Consider the following 23,635-nt stretch of genomic DNA (forward strand, 5'->3'; position numbering starts at 1 on the left):
AAATAAATTGTTATTTGATCAGTTTTAGCATAGGTAGAGAAACACAAAATCTGCAATTTAAATCTTTGCGTTCCCAAAACTATTCTGTGCAATCTTACCACTTAATAACTCATCTTTCATGAAAAAATTTGAGTGCTTAACACTTGTATAAGAAGACTATTTATTCAACCTTTATGTATAAGTACTTTGTGGATCAGGGAAAACAGTGTTTCATCTGGTTCTTTCTTTATTGTACATTGCCCGAGGTCTGTTAACTACCCAGGTAATGGAGGAAAGGGAGTGAACTGGGAATGGTGAGACTCTAAAAGCCTGACTTGCTAGAATTTGAACAAGTACCTTGTACCTGAAGTGGTAACATGGTTTTGTATTGTGTAGAGTAGCAGAGAAGATCTTGTGGTTTCTTGTTGCTTTTCTCAACTTCTCAATGTATCACTCCTCACTGACCAGCAGGACATTTTACCAATAAAGTATTTACTCACAGTTTTAGATTGTGGAGTGAAATATAAAACACACTTGGTAGTCTGTTAATCAGAATCGGTTTTCAGCAGCCAATGCTTTTTCTCTAAGTTTAAGTCTTTAGTAGTGGCATCTTCGCCTACACAGAGCTAGCTGGTTGCCCTGTGAGAAGAGTAAATCTTTGCGTTCAATATCTCTTGAAGCACTTTTTCTGCTCTCACTTCAGTGCTTTCATGTTTTCTAAAGATGTACACAGAAATAAAATTGACTCTTTAACTCCGTTCCTTTGAGTGAGAAAAGACTTCAATATACGCACCTGGGAGTGCAGGTTAAAAAACTGATTCCTCACCACAACACAAACTCCCATCCTTTGTTTTTGTTTGTGACCTAGTTTAATTGTACTTGGTCGAAACTGTGAGCAAAGTGATGCTACTTTAAAATTCTGGGTTTGCTAGGCATGCAGCTGGAAAAAGAAAATTGCCCTTGCCAGAATAAGAAATGAAAATGTTGTGCATTAACTAAAGACAAGCATTTTTTCTTGTTACAAAATGCTTGAAAGCCTTTCTGCTTGATAAAGTAATCTGTAGTAAGACCGCATTGTATTAACTGTGAAGGAAAATTTCTGAAAATAATCTTTTAAAGTACTTAGCTGAGATTTATAGATCTCATAGAAGGATTTGCAAGAATTCTGTGAAGCAGTTGGCATCCTCGTGAAGTCCAGTGGTATGTGAGTCTGTTGTACAGGTGCTTTACAATGAGGAAAGCACAGCCACTGTACGCCCCAAATATGCAAATGACCATAATTGTTTGCTTAAAAAATCATCCCAGCAAATGTCTTATCCACAGTGTGGGTTCTGTATCCTCTGTCCCATTTGTTTCCATAACCTTTTTTTTTTCCTACCTGTGATGTTTTTCAGCAGACACATGATAAAATATCTAGGCTAGATTCCAAGGGTGGAATAAAAATCTGTGTTTATTTTTATGGAATCACTAACAATTCTATTTGGATTGAATTTCTTCATAGCAAAACCAATGAATTCCTGAACAGATTGGACGTGGGTTTGCCAAAGAGTGATTCCTGTCAGATTGCTAATCCTGGCCCAGAATCTACAGCATGGGTAAGCAAAACGGCAGTGTGTGCTGTATTTTCTATCAGCTTTCCAGGTGCTGTCAATAGTGTAATGTTAGAATATCCTAATTGAGCTTAATTGCTGAGACGTAACTCAGTGAGTACCAAGGATCCTTTCTGGGTGAATGAGACTGCCTACTTTGTCTTTTCCACACTGGCAGGGTATTCTACATAGTAGAGGACTGCTCACAGATCTCTTTCTGATAAATGAGAACCAGATATATATTCTAAGGTTAGATATTTTAAGTATGCCCTGTACCCATCCACTGGTGGTAAGCTTTTATGAAATCTCAGTAAGTTAATGTCAGCAGATACCTTACTACATTAAAAATACAGTCAAAAGAGAAGCTTGTTTCTCAGTGCATCCTAAAAGTGATTCCATACATTGCTTGGGGTCTTTGTCCCAGTTTGAAGTAGTCTGGTAAGTATCAGTGTAATTAGGAAATAGATAAAATATTGCTTCAATTTCATTATTCTTATTGACTCTAAGAGGCTTTTTCGCATACAATTAGTCTCTCCATGTCTAAACCAAGCTTTTCTACTAATGTAGAAAGTTTCAGTGAGGACTATTAACCCTGAAAGAGAAGTATTTCTTCTGTAGGGAGGTGGATAATTGGGGAAGGACAGAGAACAGGGAGCCAAGCAGACAGAAATTAACATTGGAAGCAACTGAGCAGAAGTTTAGAAGTATCTGATCTGGGCAGCCCTCTGTTGTATACAGCCTTGAGCACCAACTGTTGGGTAACAGGAAGGGAAGATTTGCCTCCATATTTCCTCAGATGCCTTAGAAATGGGAAAAAATCCTCCCTTTACAGAAATTGCTGCCAACAGGGTATATGACACATCTGTCTTGCCTCTAATATCTCCTCCTGATTTTCCTTGCATGAAAAGGGAAGTTAATATTGAAACTAGGTTACATTCCCCTTTAATTCTTCAGAATATCTTGTATCTCTGAAAACCCTAAAGACATTTTAGCAAATGTGGGCAGATATATAGCTAGAAAGTGCCAATTTCTGCCTAGCACTGCTGGACAGAAAGTCAATTGTAGGAGAGTGGCTTTCAGACTTTATTTTGTAGTCCTGGGTGAACAACCAAAATGAAGGGGTATGGAAAGGGAGAAAAGATGTCTTGAAACCACTTCTACCTCCCTCTTGAAGCATCCAACACTTCAAACAGTGGGGAGTTTGCTCTTGTCACTATAGGACACGAGAAAACACGATGCGTGCCACTGCTATTGTAAAGGTAAAAAAGTAAGTTTATTTTCTGACTCCAGCATTTATAGTTTTCCAAAGGTGACAGTGGATTAGAGGGTGAAAGTGCCACCTCTCCAACGACACTGGACAAACTACCAGTCCATCAAATTTCTCCGCCTCTAATCAGGAATGCAAAAACAATAAGTTATTTACAGAAAGTGTGTGAGAAACTTTGCTACAAGAATGTAAACGCAGAAGCCTTTAGAAAATCTTAAAAAATCAGGGCAATATGCTCTTTGGTAAGGAAGGCCTAGCTCTGCAGCTTTTGTACAATGTGAGCATTGAACTGTGAAAACAAGTGAGCTCATGTCCGCACGACTGACTTGGATTTCAGCATTTTGTTTTGCTGTCTTCATATCCGTACAAAAGTGGGTGGATGGCTGAAGGAACACTGAACTATTTCAGTTGTACAGGTCCTACTTTTAGCCTTGGCCTTCTGCTTTGCCTGCCTATGTGTGGCCTTCTCATTCCATGTTTTGACAGGTTTCTCAAAAAGTTGTGCCAAATTGCATCCCATAGTTCATCTTTCACTCCACCAGCCTCCAAGCAGATAAAATACATCATTTATCTGTACTGTTCTTTAGTATAGCTGACATTATACTTATCCTTTTTGTAGCTGCATTTCTGTAGCTTATTATACTTGTCTTTTGTGTGGCTGCATTTCTGTAGCTTTGTGAATCAAATAATCACTTGTTTGTAATGTAGATAGCAAAGTCTTCCCAAACAGTTTGGATGAGGTCCAGTCTATAGGCATAGACACAGCCTCTGAGCCAGGAATCCAAAGGACATAACCAGTGAGTTCTTATCTAAATAAACTTGGCCTGGCACCAAAATGCTAAACCAGTAGGAAAACTAGGACTCTAATTTGGATGTTACCTTGAATGTGTCCTTTGTCTGGTGTAATTAAAAGATTTAGGAGCAATGTATTTGAAATAGTGAAGTATGATAAGCTTAGGACATGCCTAACATGCATGCTAAATATACGTGGATGTGATTTTTTTGAACTTGAAAAACATTATTCTGAAAACAGTCTGGGACAATGTGATGCAGATCAAAGTTTTTTTCCCCTCATATCATTTCTTGGATAGTGATATTAATTAAGAACACCTAACTCAACTATCCTTGCCAAATGTTACTTTACATCCATGAACAAATTTGACTTGTTTTGAGTGACTCTGTCATTGATGACTTTTTCGGCCTGCTTATTTAATCAAGCTCATAATTAATTTTAATCCTGGCTTTCAAAGTGTGACCAATCCTGTGTAGATTTTTATTGTCTTCCAACTTGATTAACATATTCTCCACGCAATTCTCCAAGCCATTACGGAGAGTAATGAATAATATCGGACCCAGAATGAGTCTCCCTGGACACATGTAGCAACTTCTCCCAGCTCAAAATTGGGCTATTAATAACTGCTTTCTCTATTCAGTCTTTTTTAGCAAATTATGTGCCTGTTGTTTTAATGGTGTCATTCTGCATGCATATATCAAATTTTGGAAATAGTCTGTAAACCTGTAACAAATTCCTCACTTAAGTCAAATCTGCACAATTCTTGTATTAAATTATACTGGCTCATTTTTAGTGTGCTACCCTATGTCCCTGCTCAAAGAGCTTACAGTAGAAGTTCCAGTGTATAATATCCTAAGGATCCTCTAAGACCCTAATTGCAGCTTGGCTTTTTGCAAACAATTACAACTTGTGAAAGACCAGGGCTAGTTATTGTAATGAAAACCTATTGCACAGTTATTACATTATTCATGATGTGTAATTCACATTTTCAATTTTCTCGGTGCCTCACAAATAATAGCAGGTTTGATCTCTCCTGTTGCCCTACCTCCACAAAAAAATCCTGTGTTTCCCTCTACTACAAGGCCTCCATTCTGCTTTTTCATTTTGGTAATGTTTTCATTACTTTTCTTTCTTCCCAGAATACTCCATCTCACTATCATACATCCCGACTGTGTTTTATGACTGCTCAGGATATCTTTATGGTCGTCACTGAGACAGAGAACAGCACTTGCTGTGACTACCTGGGTGTGATGCACAGGTGGACATTCAACCAAACAGAATGACTGAGGCTCTAGGCCACTTCTTGTTTAAATTCTAGTCTTGAGACTAATCTGTTTCTTAAGTAACGGGAATCATTCGACCATTTATGTTTGTTAATTACCCATATAACATTTTGAGAATAAGGTTTGGGAGTTTGGCCCTGCTCTCACCACACCAATATATTTTTATTTTCTGCTGAACAATAGAAAAGAAGCCATGCTTATAAGCAAGCTCTTCGAGAGGATGAAAACAGAAGATTAGAGGAAATGAGGCAAGAACAACGGAGCAAGGTAATTATACATTAACAGTTTACATATTGTATCATTTTTGCATGCTGTGAAAGTAATTAAATACACTGATTACCTGAAGCCTATGCACAGAGCTTCTCTTTAGCAGAAGTGATTCAGTCGCTGTTTTCAAATATTGTGAGAGAGATGAGTCAAGCTGTAAAATTTGAACAGGGACAGGACAATTATCTTCTGAGTTCAAGGCTGTTTGTATCTGGAAAATGAGCTCCTTTTCACCTCTCCACTTGAATAATTGTGCAGAGGGTTTTTTGACCATGGCAACCGATTTCATAGGCTAAGGAAACCAGTTTACTCTCTTGCAGGCAGAATTCATCTTACTGAAAGGAATTAAGGATGATCTTTCTGAATTGTCTCTTTCTAGAGAATTGAGGGCCATGGGCCTGGCTTTTTCAAATGGGGATGTGGAAATGCTCAGGTTTCCTGTTAATTATAGTATGCCTCTCTGTGTAGCTGACTACCTAACTAAAGAGTTTTGAATTGTCTAAAAAGCAGGCATACCATAACTGCAACTTTGAACTCCCATATTCTGCATATGCATCATGCACTGCCTGAAATGTGTAGTCCCTCTGGTATAGATTTGGGTACCATATCCACATAAAGTTCATCTGCCAAAGGTGATGGCACTGTGCAGTTACCTGTCATGGCTCCAGGTTTGACTGTGAAAGTACAGGGAGGGCAGCACTTGAAAATCTAGCAAATCATTTGAAAATATGTGAGCAAGTGCTGAGCCACTTGCTGTCCCTCTGCTGTTACTAACATCCACATTAATGTTAAGCTACTTCCCCAGTGGGAGAATTTTAGTACAACAAATTCCATACAGTTTCTTCTAGAACTGGAGAAGTTAGTCATTCCCTGTCACTGATATCTTTCTTTATATGTTGGGGATGTGTCCTCATTTCATAATATTCTTACAACTATAATACTGGGGAAAAAAGATGGGGCAAAAGGGAGTCTCTTCATTGCTATCCCATCAGATATATGCTTATTCCCAGAACCGATACTGATACGAAAATTTTTTTAAAAGCCAGCCTGGATGGGTGTAAGGCTGGTTCCTGTTGTAGTCTGTACATGGATCCTTCCAAAGAGAAAATAACTACAGATGTAAATTAGCACGCCCCTAATTCATGGGTTTGGTTTAAGGGACTTGTGTAGAGCTGTAGACTCTTCAGCAATTTCCATGGGCTGCTAAGGAGGTGTTGGCTGCTTCTAAGGCTCCTCTTGTTTGCTGTGTGGTTCCAAGGTCTCCTTGCCTTCACAGTTGCTGCTACCTATTGTGCAGAGTAGTGCACTACTTACAAACCTACTGTAAATAATATGGATTTTAAGGGCTCCAATAATTGTCCCTCAGATATATGTTGGCTCGTTTCTACTTCAAACTAATATTTATTAAAGTAATTGTGAATTCTATCTTGTGTGTACCTCCTAACACAGTGTAGCTATAAAATGTGTAGGTATTGTCAGTTCCCTTTTTTTCTTCAGAAGAGGTTTTAGTATGTATTGCTTGATTTAGAAATTTTCAGTACACTTTGAACACTGCATCATATACACACAATATATTTCAGAACATTACTCCAAGAGAGGAGTCGACGTATTGGAAAGTCAGATACCGAGTTTTAATTTTCAGGTTGAATAGTTATTTAAAATAGTGAAAATTGAGGTTGGCTTTTTTATTTCTTAATCCTGTTTCTTCTTTTAGGGCTAGACAAATATTGATACACAACACATTCTCAGTTATTGATTTTCTCCATACATTTATTGCATAGTTTTTACTTAATGTTCCACTTAAATTGATTAAAAAAAAAAAAAAAAGTCATGTGGTTCCATTCAGTTATTGAAGCTTTTATCTAAGCACATCATTTTATTTTAGTTTCTATTCCTACTGCTGTGCAGTTGCTATGGAAAATATGAAAGATGGATCTGTTCCTATGCCTTTCCCCTTGCCCTGTAAGCCAAATCCTTTGCAGAAAGATCTGTTGCAGGGTGTGTTGCAGGCAGAAGGAGCTGGACAAACAAGCACACATACAAACCAGAGTCATACAAACTGTGTTTTCTTCACAGTTCTGGCTAAAATTGCATGAGCAAGCTCTCCTCTGAAAAGAATTCCCTTTGACACTATTTATATACCTTAATACTACGTAAGGCTGGTAGTCTGCTGCAATGCTGGGGACTTGTATATGTTTCTGCCACGCCATTTTCAACAAGTACCATTTTCCCTTCTCACCCTGAAGGGAGCTCCAGGGAGCTGGAGGTGACACACCACATCACATAGCCCAGATCTCATCTTCTGCTTGCACTCTGTAGAGGCAGGAGGTGAAGGACATGGCTCCTTCTTACTCTGTGGGCATGACAGCTGTGTCTGTTCCTGACTTTGGCTTTCGTCCCCCTTTGACCCACCAGGAAATTCAAATCTGTGTTTTGGGACAAAGGGGAGCAGAGTGGTGTCTGGCATACCCCCTTAAATGTAGGACTGTAAATGTCTGAATCCTGTAACTTCCCACTTTTTAAGGCACAAACAAAAAATTATCCACATGCTGAACAGAAAAAACAGCTCAGTTTTTAACATAGTGCTGTCACATAAGGAAAATGCTGTTGAGAGAAGTTCCGACTTTAACTGAGGTTAACATTATGTGGAATTAATAGGGTTTGCAGCATAAGTATGTTAATTAAAAGTAAGTTAGTTTATTTGTTTATTTCTTTGTTTTTCACTTCTATCATTGCCAGGCTGAATTGCTGGAATTTAAACAAAAGCAGGAAGAGGAAACCAGGACAAGAGCACTTAAAAATGAACAGAGGAGGTAAGATGCAAAAAATGCAGAATACACTCGAATTGAATTTCCACCTGGAAAGGGTCTCAAAATTGCAGGCACTCGTGCTTTAGAGGACTATTGCAATGAGGATCCCTGACCTCATCTCTGGTTTAGCTTTGCTTTCAAATGAGCCACTAATATCCATGATTACAACTGCTCACTGTGTGCAGTATGACCCAGAGTGCATTTCTCACTTTATTTATCCTATCAGGATAGGATACAGCATAGGTTAGAAACTATTAATAGTTTTATGGATGACTACCAGCTTCAGCTGGGACACACTTGATCTGTGTATCTGTATATGAACCCAGATATCTATATATTTTTATTTTTATATCTGTATTTTTATTTATTTTAGAATGGTCTACTTTGTCCATGCTGCATCTTGTGGTTGACTGTCTCTGAAGTTAGCAGACAGAGCTAAACCTGGGATTTGGTATCGATTCAGATGGAACCTGCAGTGCAGCAAGGCCTTCTGCAGCTGCATTTCTTTGTGCCCCAGGCTGTACCACACTGCTGTGACCTCTCTGTGCTCAACAGTTCTCATCTTCCACTTCTGTTACTTAACTGACTTTTCATTATCCTGAAGCACATCTTTAGTCTCAACTTTGTTTTCTGCTGGTGAAAAGAAAAAATGCTCAGGCTCAAAAGTAAAAACATTTGTTTATTTTTTTTTTTTAATCATTATGTAAATATTAAAAAAAAAACTTCTGTAGGCAACCACTCTTCAGACTGATTTAATTTTTTTTTCTTTAGCAAAGACATTGAAATAATTACCCATAGAAGTTAATGAAGGATTTTTAATTCCATCCATCTCATATGCCTAGACAGAAATAACCCAGTATTTTGCTTTTTATCTCATTCTTACCAACACCATTGTAAAGCATTAAAACAACAGTCATGTCTAAGCATGTGTGTCAGTCCTAAGCAGTAAATAAGGAGAAAAAGAAACAGTTTTCCAAAGAATCATAGAATGATTTGGGTTGGAAGGGCCCTTAAAGGTTATCTAGCTCCAACCTCCCTCTCATGTACAGGGACACCTTCCACTAGACCAGGTTGCTCAAAACCCCATCCAACCTGGTCTGGAACACTTCCAGGGATGGGACATCCACAACTTCTCTGGGCAGCTTGTGCCAGGGCCTCAGCACCCTCATAGTGAAGAATTTCTTCCTGGTATCCAATCTAAATCTACTCCCTTTCAGTCCAAAGACATTCTCCCTTGCCCTTTATCACATATCCTTGTAAAAAGTCCTTCTCCATCTCTCTTGTGGCCCACTTTAGGTACTGAAAGACTGCTGTAAGGTCACCCCACAGGCCTCTCCTCTCCCTGCTGAACAATCCCAATGTGAAAATATTTAAAACAGATTGAAGAAAACTGTATTTGTCCATGCTTTCCAGATTGATAGAGCAGTGCTAGAAAATGCTAGAATTTCACAGCTGGATGTTAGAGAAAGTTGTCAGCTGCATAAATTGTCTCTATTAGTAACAAGCTTAAGTGGGTTCTTCCATTTTTAATTAGGAAATCAGTACTTCTAGAAACTTTCCTTGTGCACTGAAGGCTGAAAGATTACCTAAGGTGACTTGTCAAAATATGTAACCTCCCTAAAAAGGTGGGTGGTGGTACCAGGTCATTTTTCTATGGAGAATTTTGGTGCATTACGAACAGCAGCCAAGATATGCCTCTTAATCCCAACAGGCTGATCCCAGGATAAGGATGCATCTGGTGAATTGAAAATTAAGTCCACCTGATCTCATGCCCATCCATGGTTATGCAGCACAGGCTTGAAAAATACAGGAGGATGGGCACTGAACAGATGGGAAGGGAAAGCCACTCACAGAATGTTAAATTTCAGTAGTTTGTGAACTTCTCAGCTGCCTTCCATCATTATTCATTTTTTATTGTACTTTAAGGGTAAATAATGCTTTCCTGGACCGACTCCAAAACAAAACACAGCCTAATAACATCTACCACCCTGGATATACTGGACTACCTCAATAATGACACCTTGGTAAGTTTTTTGGTACAGAATGGAAAATCAAAGAGATTGTTTAAACACTGAATTTTTTTCCAGATGCTATTGCGTGTCTGTGTGTGTTTAGCCTGCCTGACAGAACTTACAGCCCTGGCTGGCTGTCCTTAATACCTTTCAAGAAGAAATTCTGTCTAAAATATAAGCTGTTCAAATGGGAGGAGGGAGGAACAGCTGCTCTTGCAGCAGAACTCAGTGGCCTTGTGTGTGAGGTACTCACTGCAAGGAGCCACATCCGAGGTACTTCCTTAACTTCAGAACAAGGATAGTGAAATCATTAGGGATTTTTTTAAAGTCTTTAAATTAAAGATGCTTGGATATGCTGTAAATATTTTATTATGGTATTGAAGTTAGAGGGAAAAAATCCAATCTCTGTATCTCTATCTATCTAATCTATCTATCTATATCTTTTCATGTATAACTGTTCATTTTTTTAGCTATATAAAATTATGACAAAGAAGGCTCAACTACATTTCATTTAAAAACAGTATTTGTAAGGATTCTTTGAAGAAAAGATGTCTTGACTGTAATCTTTTAAACATCCATTCATTTTTTCAACTGTTCTAATGAGACATTAATGTGACTGTTGTTCAGAATTGCACTTTTTGGTGTAAAAAAAAATAATTATATGTATTCCCCATCATGGAATTTTCCATAGGTTGAAATTCTATTGATGAAAAAAGGACCCTAGTACAGAAATGGAAGAGTTAGGAAGACTAAGAAGCAAAATGATGAGAGTCTAAGAGAATTTAGTGTGTGTGACAGTGTAGAGAAAGGTGTTTAGTTGATAAAATATAAAAGCTTGAATTGAATTAATTGGTGAGGATCTGTATGTTAGCCAGTGAACACCAGGAAGAGGTCAGTTCCAGCATCTCCAAAGTCAAGGCATAGTTAAAAAGCAGATATTCTTGCTACTGGAATTTTCCATGTACTGGAAGTGGGAAAAGGTTGTCTTCATCACTATAAGCTTTGTGCAAGCCCTGGCTTCAGGAACCTCGTGCTGATTCTTGCTCTTGGTGAGAGGAGACAGGACATGGCAGCTAAACCTCCCATCAGGTCTGTGAGCTTTACGGATCTGAAACACAAAGCACATCTGGCAGTCCAGAAGCTGATGGAAGCCACATTACAGATGTCCAGGCTAGTTAAAGAGTGTGAGTAAGAGAGCACAGTGTATGGCAGGCCTGAGCCACATCCTGAAGGACAGCATGTCTGTAGATAGCAGAATTAGAGACTGCAGGCGGGACACAGCCATCTGATACGTAGTGAACGTGCGAAAGGTAAAGTCTGCTGGAGGGTGCCTGGTTAACGAGGGCAACAAGGACACTTTGTGTCTTTTGTCCCTATTTGTGTACTGTTTCCTGAAAAACTCCAAGGAAAATGTGTGATACAGCCAAGATCCCCAACATCTTACTCGAGCATCTCCATCAGAGCACCTGCCTTCACCCCTGGGAACCTTGCTATTGTCAGCAGAGGTGGCAGGGGTTTGCCTTTAGCCAGATGCACACACCCTCTTTCACAGGGCGCGTGTTGGTACCAGCAAATGAGTGTGCTCAGCCTAGGTGTGGGTATTCTCAGCTCAGTCAGAGAGAAAGAGAAAGGTTTTCTAACCAGGCAAGAGCCTGGGAAACAGTTGGGAAAGAATGTAAATAATTCTCTAATCTGTCTTGTTATTCACATTGTTTATAAATATGTTCTGCTACTGTACATCATTCACTGCCCACCAATGGTGTGACATGTTTTTACTCTAAGACCAATGAAATTAGTCTTCTCGATGTTCTCTATACATAGAGTGGTACATTTAAAATAAAGAGAGAACTCATTTTCTTAGCCTTCTGATCTAGAGTTCTCTGTTCCCATCCTGCTCAACAGCGTCACCCAGGCACAACAGATGACTCTGTGATGTATGCAGCCAGTCCATGTGAGGTTTTTTAAAAATATATATATTCAAATAATGCATCAACACAAATGCAATAAAGCCCCATGTTGGAAGTGATGAATGTCCTACTCTGATATTTACTTAATGACTCCCAAGGAGCCTGCCTTCTGTTGGGTAATGCTAGATCTTTTTTTCCTTTATGTTATAACTTGAGATTTGAAGACTAAACAGAGCAGGAAAATACTAAAATATGAAAGAATATGTCATTATGGAAAGGAATTAAAAAATGAGTATTGGCAACAAGTACAAGAAAGAAAAATAATCTCTCAAAAGATAGGCTGGAGGCAGCAATCTTAATGTCTTGGATTATACCAAGATTCTTCTCCTTTCCATAGGGATTTAAAAAGAAATGAGCTGAACTCCAGGCAGGGCTTACAAGTCATGTAGTCTGCAGCCTGGCATTTTACATTACAAGGGAGCTAACTGAAACAGGTCAGACTATATACTAAGATTAAAAGAAGGTAAAATGGTTCCCAAAGTAAAGACCTGAAGGTAATTTTTGAGCCCATTCCGTCTGTGCAGTGGCACCAAAGAGGAAATATTTGTTCTCTTTCCCTCTTGTATTTTTTTTCCTGTTTGAACTCTTTACAGTCACGACAACTTCACACTTAACAGAAACTGAATGTTGTGCTCTATTGTTGATGTACCTACTCTATTTCCACTGTTAGTTCTATTAGCCTGGTTTCCTAAAGAAATGAAGTTTGTATGATCATGCTGTCTGCATGTAATAAGGTTTTCCAGCTGCTGGCCAATCTTAGCCAAATTTGAAAGGGATTATAAGTCTCAGAGATAATTAAATTTCTGTGTATTTTGTGAAAACAGTGACTAGCATAGAAGACAGCCTAAAACAGTGCCCACTCTGAGGGGTGGTGCATTCCCTGCATTGTTTGACTGCAGCCCTCTGGCGGATCAGCGTGGGCACAGCTCCAGAGCAGCTGCAGCTCCGCCGTGATTTCCTGGAGGCTAGGGGATTCAGAAAGGGCATGGATATCACAAAAGACATGGAGACAAGGGGAGGAGGCTGAATATATTGAGTATGTCTGGGAAGAGGGCAGGAGAGCAGTTACATTGTCCAATTGTCCCCTAAGCAATAGGAAACGAGTTTTCATTAATTCAAATGCCCTCCAGACATTTTGTGTTTTATTAGGAATATTTATAAGCTGTTATATCAAGAAGGAGCTTCATGACTGTAATTTTTCCTGCCTTTTTGATTATAAATGGCAGGACACTCTCTCAGTGGCTATGTAGTTTCCTTTTTTAATGGGAAAACAATATAATGAAGTTCCACTTCTATCTGTGAGCTACTGCACCCTTGAGAAAGCCCCAAGTCTTGCTATATGCTATCAAGAAAGTTTTAATGCCTTTTGCACTGCCTTTGACATAAGGATAAACCTTTCAGAATAGGAGGATAAGAAAATTACCATTGTCCTTTCAATATCCAAGCTTAATAAACAAGATTGTATCATGGAATCACAGAATGGTTTGTGTTGGAAGGGACCTTAAAGATTATCTCGTTCCAACCCGCCTGCTATGGGCAGGGACACCTTCCACGAGACCAGGTTGCTCAGAGCTCCAGCCAACTTGGCCTTCAGCACTTCCAGGGATGGGGCAACCACAGCTTCTCTGGGCAACCTGCTCCAGTTCTTCACCACCCTCACAATAAAGAATTTCTTCCTAATTTAATCATGACTCATCTGGGACTTAGAAGTGAGACAGTATTTTTTCACTGTTTTGGCACAAGTGATCAGTAAAACACTTTTGTTGTTACAAAAACAGTTTAAAATAGTTGCACATTTTGTTACTCAATGCCTCATGAGATTTGTCCATATCCAAGTATGTAAGGATTTGCAGAGACCAAAGTCTAATGGATGGCAAGCCTGTAACAGAGGCCTTGTTAATTTTTTGCATTAAAATGGGGCACTGTCAAGTACCCTTTTGTTTATTCTGTAAATGGGGAAGAGGTCACATTGTGAACATATGAAATTTATCAGTCTACTCTTCTTTAATTAAATATTAGTTGTCTTGCTGAAACTCTCTGAGCCATAGCAAACCCAGAATCTAGAAGGCAAAGTGACATATTACATCTTCCTGTCTCATGTCTCCATTATATCCAGTGCAATGCATAAGAATGAGAAATGCTCCCTTCAGTGCTGACTCTGCTCTTTCAGTGGATGCATAATTCTAGATATTTGCTGTGGAAAGCAACTCTGCCCTGAATACACAGGTGTAGTGGGACAGGAAACCCCATTCTCTTCCTTTCCCATGTGCAGAACAGGAACACAATAAGATGCTGCATAAATTTGTTTTGAGGAAATATGATTTACAGATAAAACTATTTTGAATAAACATGGTCTGTGGGTTTGCACTTTGTTTAGTTCTTGCAGCATGACCCATGGGAAAGTTTCTTTGGAGTTTCAACCACCACTTGATTTATGCCATTTGTGACCAGTTGAAGAGGGAACAAGTCATGAAGTTTACTGTTGCATGGCAAAAAGAGCCACAGCTCAAAGGCCCCTGAAGTCACAAGGCCAGCATGCTTGCCACAGGTTTTTGTAAACAATCCGTCTTTAATATACTTTCAGAAGGATCAAGTTGCACTAAAAATGCTGCTTTCCCACAACAAAGAAAAGGCTTTTACTTAACATGGGAATATTGAGAAAATAATATTTGTATAAAAAGGGTCCAGAATGCAATCCACAATGGTTACATTTGTTTAAATGAATAATGTGATTTGCTAACTTAGCTTTAACTTGGTTAGTCTATGTATAATCTGACTTGAAAAGGTTATTGTTTCCTAAAACTGTTTTTTTTCTCGTTTGTTGGGTTTTTTCTTTTTACTGAGAGTAACATGCTTGTCCTTCGTGGCAGGAAATATAGAAACTACTTAGCAGAAGTATCAGCATCAACAAAGGGATCTCAGATGAGTGGGTCCAGGCAGGCTATAGCTCAGTTTAATGATTTAGCTCTGGCAGGGCTGTCAAATGTCATATGCAGATGTGTTTCCCCTGCCTTGGTCTTAAGCTCAATCATTCTTTGCTTTAAGAATCTCATCCTAAATGAGAATAGTGGCAGTCTGGGCAGGAACAGAAGGAACTTCTCATTCTTTCAAACTGTGTGAGGTTAAGGATTAAAGAATCTGAAGATATCTTAAATACTTATAGATTTTTTTTTTCCTCAGCAGAAGCAAGATATGTTTATCCCTTGAGTCAATACATCCTTCTATTTATTTAGAGTTCAAATCAAAGATGTTTCTTGTGAGGACTGGAATCTTGGAGAAGGGTTTGCTTGTTATTTTAAATGGAGTTTCAAAAGGGCTTCAAATAAACAAGAAAGCTCCACACTGATGGATAACCATCATTCCTTGCATAAATATGTGATTATATTACACATTGTACTGTACTAATGCATTTTTTAATTTTTATCCAGGAGTCAAATTACTTGGAGTAAAGGAGGAGCAAGGTAAGAATAATGAATTTGGTTGTTCTTTTTAGGACCTATGTCAGTATCAATTTAGCTTTGAATTTGACATTTAATGATGACAACTTATGTAGTTTAATTTTGAAACAATATGAGGACAGATCTTAAAATAAATGCATTCCAACTCTGTGTTTGGGGGCCATATAATGGCACATACCTAATCTGCAACATGATTTTAGTAAAGAATCACAGAATATGTATTACAGGTAAGAAGAGTTGATGACGGCATTGAAGGCATCTTCAGGGAGTGCCTTGATATTTAGGCTAAAACTACAGCCATGTTCTCTACATCATAGACTGTGCCTGGATAAAGCTGAACAGCTGAGGAATGTGGCTGGGAGTGCAGGAGGTGACTTAGTAAACTTTCAGTGTTCTTAAATGAAAGGGATACCATCGTGGGCTGTGTTCTCCAACTATTTTTCATGAATGAAAAGGGAGACTATGCATATCAGTGGAGGCTGTCAGTAAAAACATCACTACTGAATCAGTCTGAGAAATCAGACCCTCTGTTTTAAAATGTCCATTTCTTAAGTCTCATTGCATCTGTATTCCTTTCTGAAAAGGGGTTCCTTACTCTAATTCTCAATTCTGATACAAGTATTCCTGCAGAGCATTTACTTCTAGGCTTAGACACTTTTGAAGCAAGTTCGGGAACTGACAAAGATTATATGTTCCTTAGGAGATGCGTCTGGCGTAACTTTTTTTCCCTTTTTTTGAGACCTGACATTTTATGAAAAGGAATGTAAAATAATCAAACTTTTAAAAGCCCTTTGCTTCCAACCCTTCTCCCACAAATCTAGATATGTGACTTCCTTCATAATTTGCTACTCCAACAGTTATGTTAATATTTTTGCAGCAGGGCTTTTTTCTGAAGACAGTATCTAAATAATATTGTTTCCCATGAGTTGTCTTTTCAGTTTTATAAGAAGTAAAATTATTATTAAAAATATACTCAAATTCACTAAAGAAATGACAATGTGTAGATAAAGGCAACTCCCTGGAGGGGCAGAAATGGCTATTTTTTGCAGTCCACAGTTCTGCTAGGTTTTATAACCTGTGGACAGCTGAAGGAGTTCAATGCATTGGATCCTTTGTTGTTTTCACCATATTTACAATACCAATAATATATTTACATATGAACTGTACAAGAAATATGGATGGGGATATTTTTGTTTTACTGTTGTTCTGAAAACACATTTCAGCCTGCTATGATAATAGACTGTTCAAAGAGTTATTAATATGTCTGCAGATAATTAGGACATTTTGTGAACTAAATTTACAAAAATATAGAAATCCCTTTGTGAAGGCTTTACATAATTAAAAGCTAAAACCTGTTGGAAGAAAAGGAAGATTTTATATTCCAGCGGACTTAATCCCTGAGAAGTTGACTTAGAATTTTGTTTTTGCTGTAAAAGATAAATTTTAATTGTTTTCTCCTTCTTGTTACAGGATATTGTAGAAATATTCACTTTTATCTGGCCTAGGCCAAACGACCTCATAAAAGCTCCAAGAAACTGCTCTTTATTGTGATTCTTTTCTTACCCTGACTTCAGCTGCACACTGTCTTCATGAGCAATCTTCAGAGACTGGTTTCTAGCTGTCATTATTCATGCATACATATTTGAAACAGCTGATTATGAAAATCCTATTTAATTTTTAATAAGAATATGTGTAATTTTTTTTTCATAAATTGTTTTGCCTCTTGGAGAATGTAATTATCCCAGTCTTCATGATCTCTGGAAAAGAAGACATAAGTGATTGCAGAAACTGCAGTAATATCTGTGTTTACTTGCTGCTCTTTACCCAGAAAAAAGACAGAGACAATCTAAAAAAGCAGGTAGAGAGTTTTCTTTTGGGAAGAGAAGGAGAAATGTTGCTGGGGTTTTGTTTGTTTGTTTGTTTTCTGTTTGTTTTTGTGGAAGTTTTGTGAAATTATTTTACTCTTGTACTCAATAGCAGACACTCAAGAAGAAAAATGTGCATTGTAGACAGTATCTTTTAAGTAAGTTCTTAGAAAAATACATAACATGAAATAAAGAAATAAAGCTTGAAATAACACTGAAATGTATTTGATCTCTCCACGTCTTTTGTGATATGAAGTAATATTTTTTCTCTTTGTCTGTTTTACCATGGTAACTTCTGTTACAGGAGTGGGGAACACTAGTCCAACATTAGCTTTAGTTTCCTGCTTTTCTTTGTCCCTCGAGTCCTTGTGTCTCCCTGTCTCTGAGACAGCTGACAACATTTTAATGCTTTCTAAAAATCATCATATATGACCAAGATACTTCTAATGTAAAAAGGTTCACAGTGCATGTTACATAAACCACGCAGAGACGAAAAAGTATCTGTGGCATTTGCAAATATGTCTTTGGCTGAGTTAAAGGTCTCCAGAGCAATTTTGTTCAGCATGCAGGCATACCATGATATTTTTCCATCATCCTTGCAGTACGGAAACTTCATAATGAGTTACCTGAAGGTGTTTTTGAACCATGGATGTTGCAATGCTTGCTTTCCCTTGTGGGATACTCTGTAGTTGTCTTTGGTTCAAACAATCACACAAATCTCTCATACTGCTGGCTAGCTGATGTTCATAGGGAATGCTGGAGACTTGGCAATATTTTCTGGTTTAGCCTTTCTTTAGGTAAAAATTCCTGGAAAAAATTCTTGGGAAGACTTTTCCATACCTACACAGTGGTACTGTATTGCAAGTGGTATCTGGCTGTGTCATTGGACTTCTCCTTTGGAAATTAAATTTACCTCTCCCTCCACAAGATCACTCACCCAGCCTCCTTTGGTAGATATTAGGGCAAAACGTCTGCAGAGTCTGCAGTATATACATGCATATACATATATTTTAAAGGAAATACCTTTGCTGTAGTCAGACCCTACTATTGTACTCTAATGGGACTCACAGTTGTAGGTGGTCTTTTTGAAGCAGTGAACCCAAAGGCTGAGTGGGAGGGGAAATCATCATTGTCCCCAACAAGTTAAAATTCAGTCAAACTGTGTTGCTATGTTTCTGTATCCAATGAAAAAGAACTTTTTATTAACCTGCTACCTTCACATTCAGGAACAATGATGTCAAGTCACCTTGAATAACCTCTTCTATTAGGCCTTTTGCTTTCTTTTGGCTGTCTTCAAAGTGCTTCCCCTTATCCAGCATTTCAATCTCTTTTTTTGAAATGCTGTCTACAAACTATTTCAGACATTAACTATTCCACTCCTTTTAATGGAGAAATAGCAGAATTTCTCCTCCCCTATCTTTCTGAACAGAACAAACAAATCTATATGAACAGTGGCCCAGGAAGTGTCTTCGACAGCCATGCCCTGCAATGGAGATGATAAGAAGTTACATCCATCCACAAATTGATGATAGCAGGATGTCTGGAAAATGCAGTTCTTATCCTGTTGGAAAGCTTCCAGTATCTCAGCAGTACCACCTCCATACACACATACCCTGCCCAAACTGTAAGTTTGAGAGCAAAGGGATGTTACGACATCTCTTTAAGGGCATTATAATGAAATAAACTAGTGGTAGACTGGGAAAACAGCTTCAGATTTGTCGAGAGTTAGGAACTGGTAGTTGGGCATCTTTACTTGTTAAGAGTAAACATTTGATAAAGGTTTTCAAACTCAAATAGTTTCTCTAGTTACAATTTACACAAACCAAACTAATTATCTTTGTGCTGTTGCATAAAACCAGATTTTATTACTGCATAACAGTAAATGGAGGGTTTGGGGGTTTTGTTTTGTTTTGTTTTTAAATTGTTGTTACAATATAATTTGCACTGATGATCTCCTTGCTTATTTTAGGAAAAAACCTTCCAGCAGGGAGTTGTGTGCATCTGGAAGTTGCAAGAGGAAACCCCCTTGCTTTTTCATTGCTGAGTCAAATTCATTTTAACAAACTGACTGAACCATTATGATCAGCTATTCTGAATTCCAGTATAACTTGACAGCAAGAGTCCTGTGTTTAGATTTTATGCTCTGCCTGAATGAGAAACTACCTTTCTATGAAGAAATGTAGTATTTTTTTAAGGACTTACAAGACTGACTCTCTGTTATGTACCCAAAAGTTGTTCCAATGGTTTATCTATTCCTACTTTTAAAACTATCTTCCTGACTCCTAGTATAAACTTACCAAGTTTCATAAAATTGTTAGTGAATTTTCTTAAGCATTTACTTGGTAAATTAGAGTTTTCTGCTCCTGAGACTCTTTCTTAATGTGCAGAATTTGGACCGCTTCATTCAATTTACAGGTTTTGTTCAGCTTTTATTTTAAAAATATTCCATATTTGAAGAAAGCCTTTGATGCAATGGGGTTTGGTGCAACTGTATCTTCTTTTTGGTATGTGCCCCACAGAATATTGTAAACTACTAGAAAGGGAGTTAATCCATAGCTTACATTTTATGGTACTCATCTGTGTTCAGTTCATGCCTGTGCATTAAGAAATTCAAATCCCTGTCTTCTGCCTTGGAGAACATTTTAACCACCAGGTTCTTTAGAGCAGTTCTCAGCACCCAGGCTATGTTGACTCTTCTGCTTTTAAGCAAAAGAATAGAAATTCATGTGAAATGAGAAGGCAACATGGCTTTATCTGTTCCATGAGCTGGATGTTACTGCTGTGGCCCATGCCATGACTCTGCTCCCCATCATAGTCTTTGGAGTTCTGAGCAACCTGGTCTAATGGAAGGTGTCCCTGTCCATGGCAAGTGTTTGGAACTGATGATCTTTAGGGTCCCTTCCAACCCAAACCATTCCATGATTCTATGATTCTAGTGGCTCCCTCACATTGACTCCTTCACACCTCCAGATATTTGTTTTCTCTACTTTTGCTTCTGGAATACAAACTGTTTGGCAGAAATATGTTCCACTCCCTGTCTAAGTATTCCGCCTCATTGCCTTCAGTCATTCCCCTTTTCTTGTAATCCATGGGCTCTTCCTTAGTACTCTTGACTGCTTCAATAGGCTCTTTTTCTGCTCTAGCCTTTGGAATTAAAAATGGAAACAATACTATTGCTATTTGCTGCTTCAATGTAACATTTATTCTTTTGCAATCATTTCTCTTTCCTTTCTGACAGACCAATATGTTTTCTTGATTCCTCTGTATGTCCCCTATTTATCCCATCCTTTTCCATCTCGGTGTGGGGCTGCATTAGGAAGAGCATTGCCAGTGGGTCAAGGGATGTGATAATAATTCCCTTCTAGCCAGCAAGTGAGACACATCAGGGGTGCTGGGTCCAGTGCTTGGCACCCTGGTATGAGAAAGACATGGACATACTGGAGTGAATCCAGCAAGGGGCCATGAAGGTGATGAGGGGACAGGAGCATCTTTGGTATGGGAGCAGACTGAGGGAGCAGTGACTGTTCAGCCTGCAGAGTGTAAGGCTCAGAGGGATCTTATACATGTGAGTAAATATTGGGAAGGGGGGAGTGAAGGACATTCATTCTGGTGCCCAATAAAAGGACAATGGACACAAGTTAAAATACAGAAACATTTAAACACACAAGCTTTTTTTTTTTTTCTTTTTGCTTTTTTTTTTTTTTTTTAATAGCTTATCAGGCAGTGTCACAGCTTGCCCACATCCCTGGATTGTCCTGAGCAACCTGTCATCAGTGACCCTTCTCTGAGCAGGACTAAATGCTGTAGCAGCCATGGGCAGGCACTCAGCTGATGCTAACACTGTTAGTAGAGGTGGGATCTTTCACTGTGACTGTCACTGGGTAGAAATGCAAGCTTGAAATGAGAAAATTCACCTGAGGTTCTTCAGTCTCTCATTAAAGACTTTCCAAATTTCAAACCATTCTAGGGATTTCATCAGAACTCCCTCTGATCTGCTCTCATTAAAAAGAGCGGGTTTATTTCTTGCCAACATTAATTCATTTTTTTTTATTTCACTTTGAGCCCCCATTCCCTGTTCCTAGCTGTTTGATCTTTGCACTTAGCTCTTTAATTAAAAGAAGGCAAGCCAACTTTTCCTGCTGCCTGGACCTCTGTCTATGAGCTATCTTTATCTGTCATTCAGTTAGTGGCAACCACAGTCTTTACCACCAATTTCTCTTTCCTTCCCTCCCAATCCATGAACTCCCTTGAATTACATTTGGGAAAGAAAACCCTAACAGAAATGTTATTTTTGAAAGGTGATTCCCATTTAGTATTTTCTTTTAAGGTCTCTCTAGCAAATTCTCAATTTTCTTATCTAGACTTTGAAGTTTGAGCAGTTCTTTATTTTTATGTGAGAAAGTCATATGGCCTTGTATAAACTCTGCTCTTTTAACAAATGCACTTTTTCTCAGACTGGAAATCCCACCATAAATGCAACTCCTACCTATTCAAACTTTTATCTTTCATTAAGCTGTGTTGTCTGGTATTAATTATGCTGTTCACCCTTAATTCTTTATTGAGCACATTCTCTTTTGCTTTTCTAAGATTTTGCCCTGGGTAAGCATTAAATTGACAGACCTAAAGTTAGTTTTTCAGCACATTATCCTTTGGAAACATTAAAAAATGCATTTACTGTCTTCTCTGTTCAATCTTTTGGACAGTCAGTATATCTCAGAGGATTTGTCCAGTATCCTTCTTTGAAAACAGCATTTTTACAGTCTCATCAGTTGATAAACCTACAGCCAGTGGTCCAAGTTTTCTGCTTTGTTGGTATTTAATAACTCACTGCTTTACTTAAGGAATAAAAAATATATATTTCCCTATTCCCATCTGAAATAATCATCTGTCTGTTTCTCAAAAAATAAATATGTAGTCTATTGCTATCAGAAGTGAGGATTTTGCATTTTTGCCTCTTCCCTGGCATGGTGATGGCTATGGAGCTAATCTGTGGGGGTGGCAGAGCTTCTGTGCTGGTGTTCCTTTGATCTCTGCCTGGAGTGGGATGTTTTCACAAGCCATCATTCATGACTGGTGGCCGCTGGAGAAGCAGGGTAGTTCGTTATTGTAAATTTCATCCTCACAGAAGATAATCTTTTAGTAGCGGTGGCTACTCCCCCAAGGAAAAAGTTAAGTCTTAGATTACAAAGGCAAAAATAAAAGTTATGAAAAAGTAACAAATGCAGTCCTGGCATAGCTCTGATAACAAAGGTCTTCTCCAATTCAAAGGTGTGAGTAATACCATGGCTCAGCAGCCAAGAGCAGAACAGCCAGGTTGAATCTTTACAACCAATTTCTTAGCTGATTGGTTCAATTGAATATGATCAATAAAAACCTAGGGAAAAAAAAAGCATTTCTTACCTTAAGAATCTACAATTTCCTCCTTAATGTAAACTATCCTGTACTATTTCTTGCTCTGCTTTTGTCGAGAGACTCCACTGCTATTGACACTGTCTCCCCTTTTTTTTTTTTTTTTAAGGTGCAGAAAACTTGTTGGCATGCTGGCATGCTTGATTTGTATTTGGTTTGTTGATCTACATGACTGAAATGCTTCCTCCATCTTCATAGAGAGAGAGCCTGGTAAACAGATGTTGTGCTGTTTTAGCACATCTTGAAGGTCAGCAATTGCTAGCACAGCAGAGACCAGAGTCTTCAATCCTAGAAATTGGCCTGCTTGTCATTATTCACATACCTGATCCAACCACATTTAAATAAAACAAAGACACTTGTTACAATGAACTAATCTGGACCTTTTACTGGAGCTTAATGTAAGTGCAAACTTTGCAAAGGTAAAACCTGTAATACGCAAGGAAGTTGCTCAGGTAGATTTCATCTAGTGTGCCCAATTTATTTTTAACCTGAATAAAATGGAGAACAAATAAACAGGAAAAAAAATAATAAAAAAAACCCCACCAAAATTCCAGACTGCAATACAATACCAAATCAATTAAAAAAACCCCAACCAAACCCCCCTTTTTTTCTTTCCATTTCTTCCAGAGGCAGAAAATGGTTTTACTAGGCAAGCTAGAATTTTTTTGGATTAACCTTTATTTTACATGACTTTTCAGAAGTTCTGCTGTACCTTTTCACTCTGGATCAATTCTGATGAATTTTCTGTTCTCTTGAACTTTTTTTCTTGTATGTGAGATCAAAACTCAAAGTGCCAATTACTTAACTCTTTAAATCAATGTCTCTCTTGGCTCTCCTTCCAAAAAAAAAAAAAAACACTGTTTGAAGCAGTGATTCATTCTGCTTTCTCTGTTTAATCCGAGAAAATACATTGCTTGCTCTTTGAACACTGATAAT

The 23,635-nt window shown here is 38.2% G+C and overlaps 1 protein-coding gene across 1 annotated transcript in view; it reads left to right on the forward strand.

Moving 5' to 3' along the window:
• EPSTI1 (epithelial stromal interaction 1) overlaps positions 1 to 17,514 on the forward strand; it is a 50,293-nt gene extending 32,779 nt beyond the window's left edge. The window contains exons 7-12 of the mRNA XM_053935191.1: positions 1,481 to 1,574; positions 5,095 to 5,178; positions 7,918 to 7,991; positions 9,915 to 10,012; positions 15,396 to 15,428; positions 16,896 to 17,514. Of these exons, the coding sequence (XP_053791166.1) occupies positions 1,481 to 1,574; positions 5,095 to 5,178; positions 7,918 to 7,991; positions 9,915 to 10,002 (340 nt within the window). The 3' untranslated portion in view covers positions 10,003 to 10,012; positions 15,396 to 15,428; positions 16,896 to 17,514. The remainder of the gene's footprint in view (positions 1 to 1,480; positions 1,575 to 5,094; positions 5,179 to 7,917; positions 7,992 to 9,914; positions 10,013 to 15,395; positions 15,429 to 16,895) is intronic.
• Positions 17,515 to 23,635: the final 6,121 nt, after the last annotated feature.

The sequence above is a fragment of the Vidua chalybeata genome, chromosome 2, assembly GCF_026979565.1.
Source record: "Vidua chalybeata isolate OUT-0048 chromosome 2, bVidCha1 merged haplotype, whole genome shotgun sequence".
NCBI classification, from domain to species: domain Eukaryota; kingdom Metazoa; phylum Chordata; class Aves; order Passeriformes; family Viduidae; genus Vidua; species Vidua chalybeata.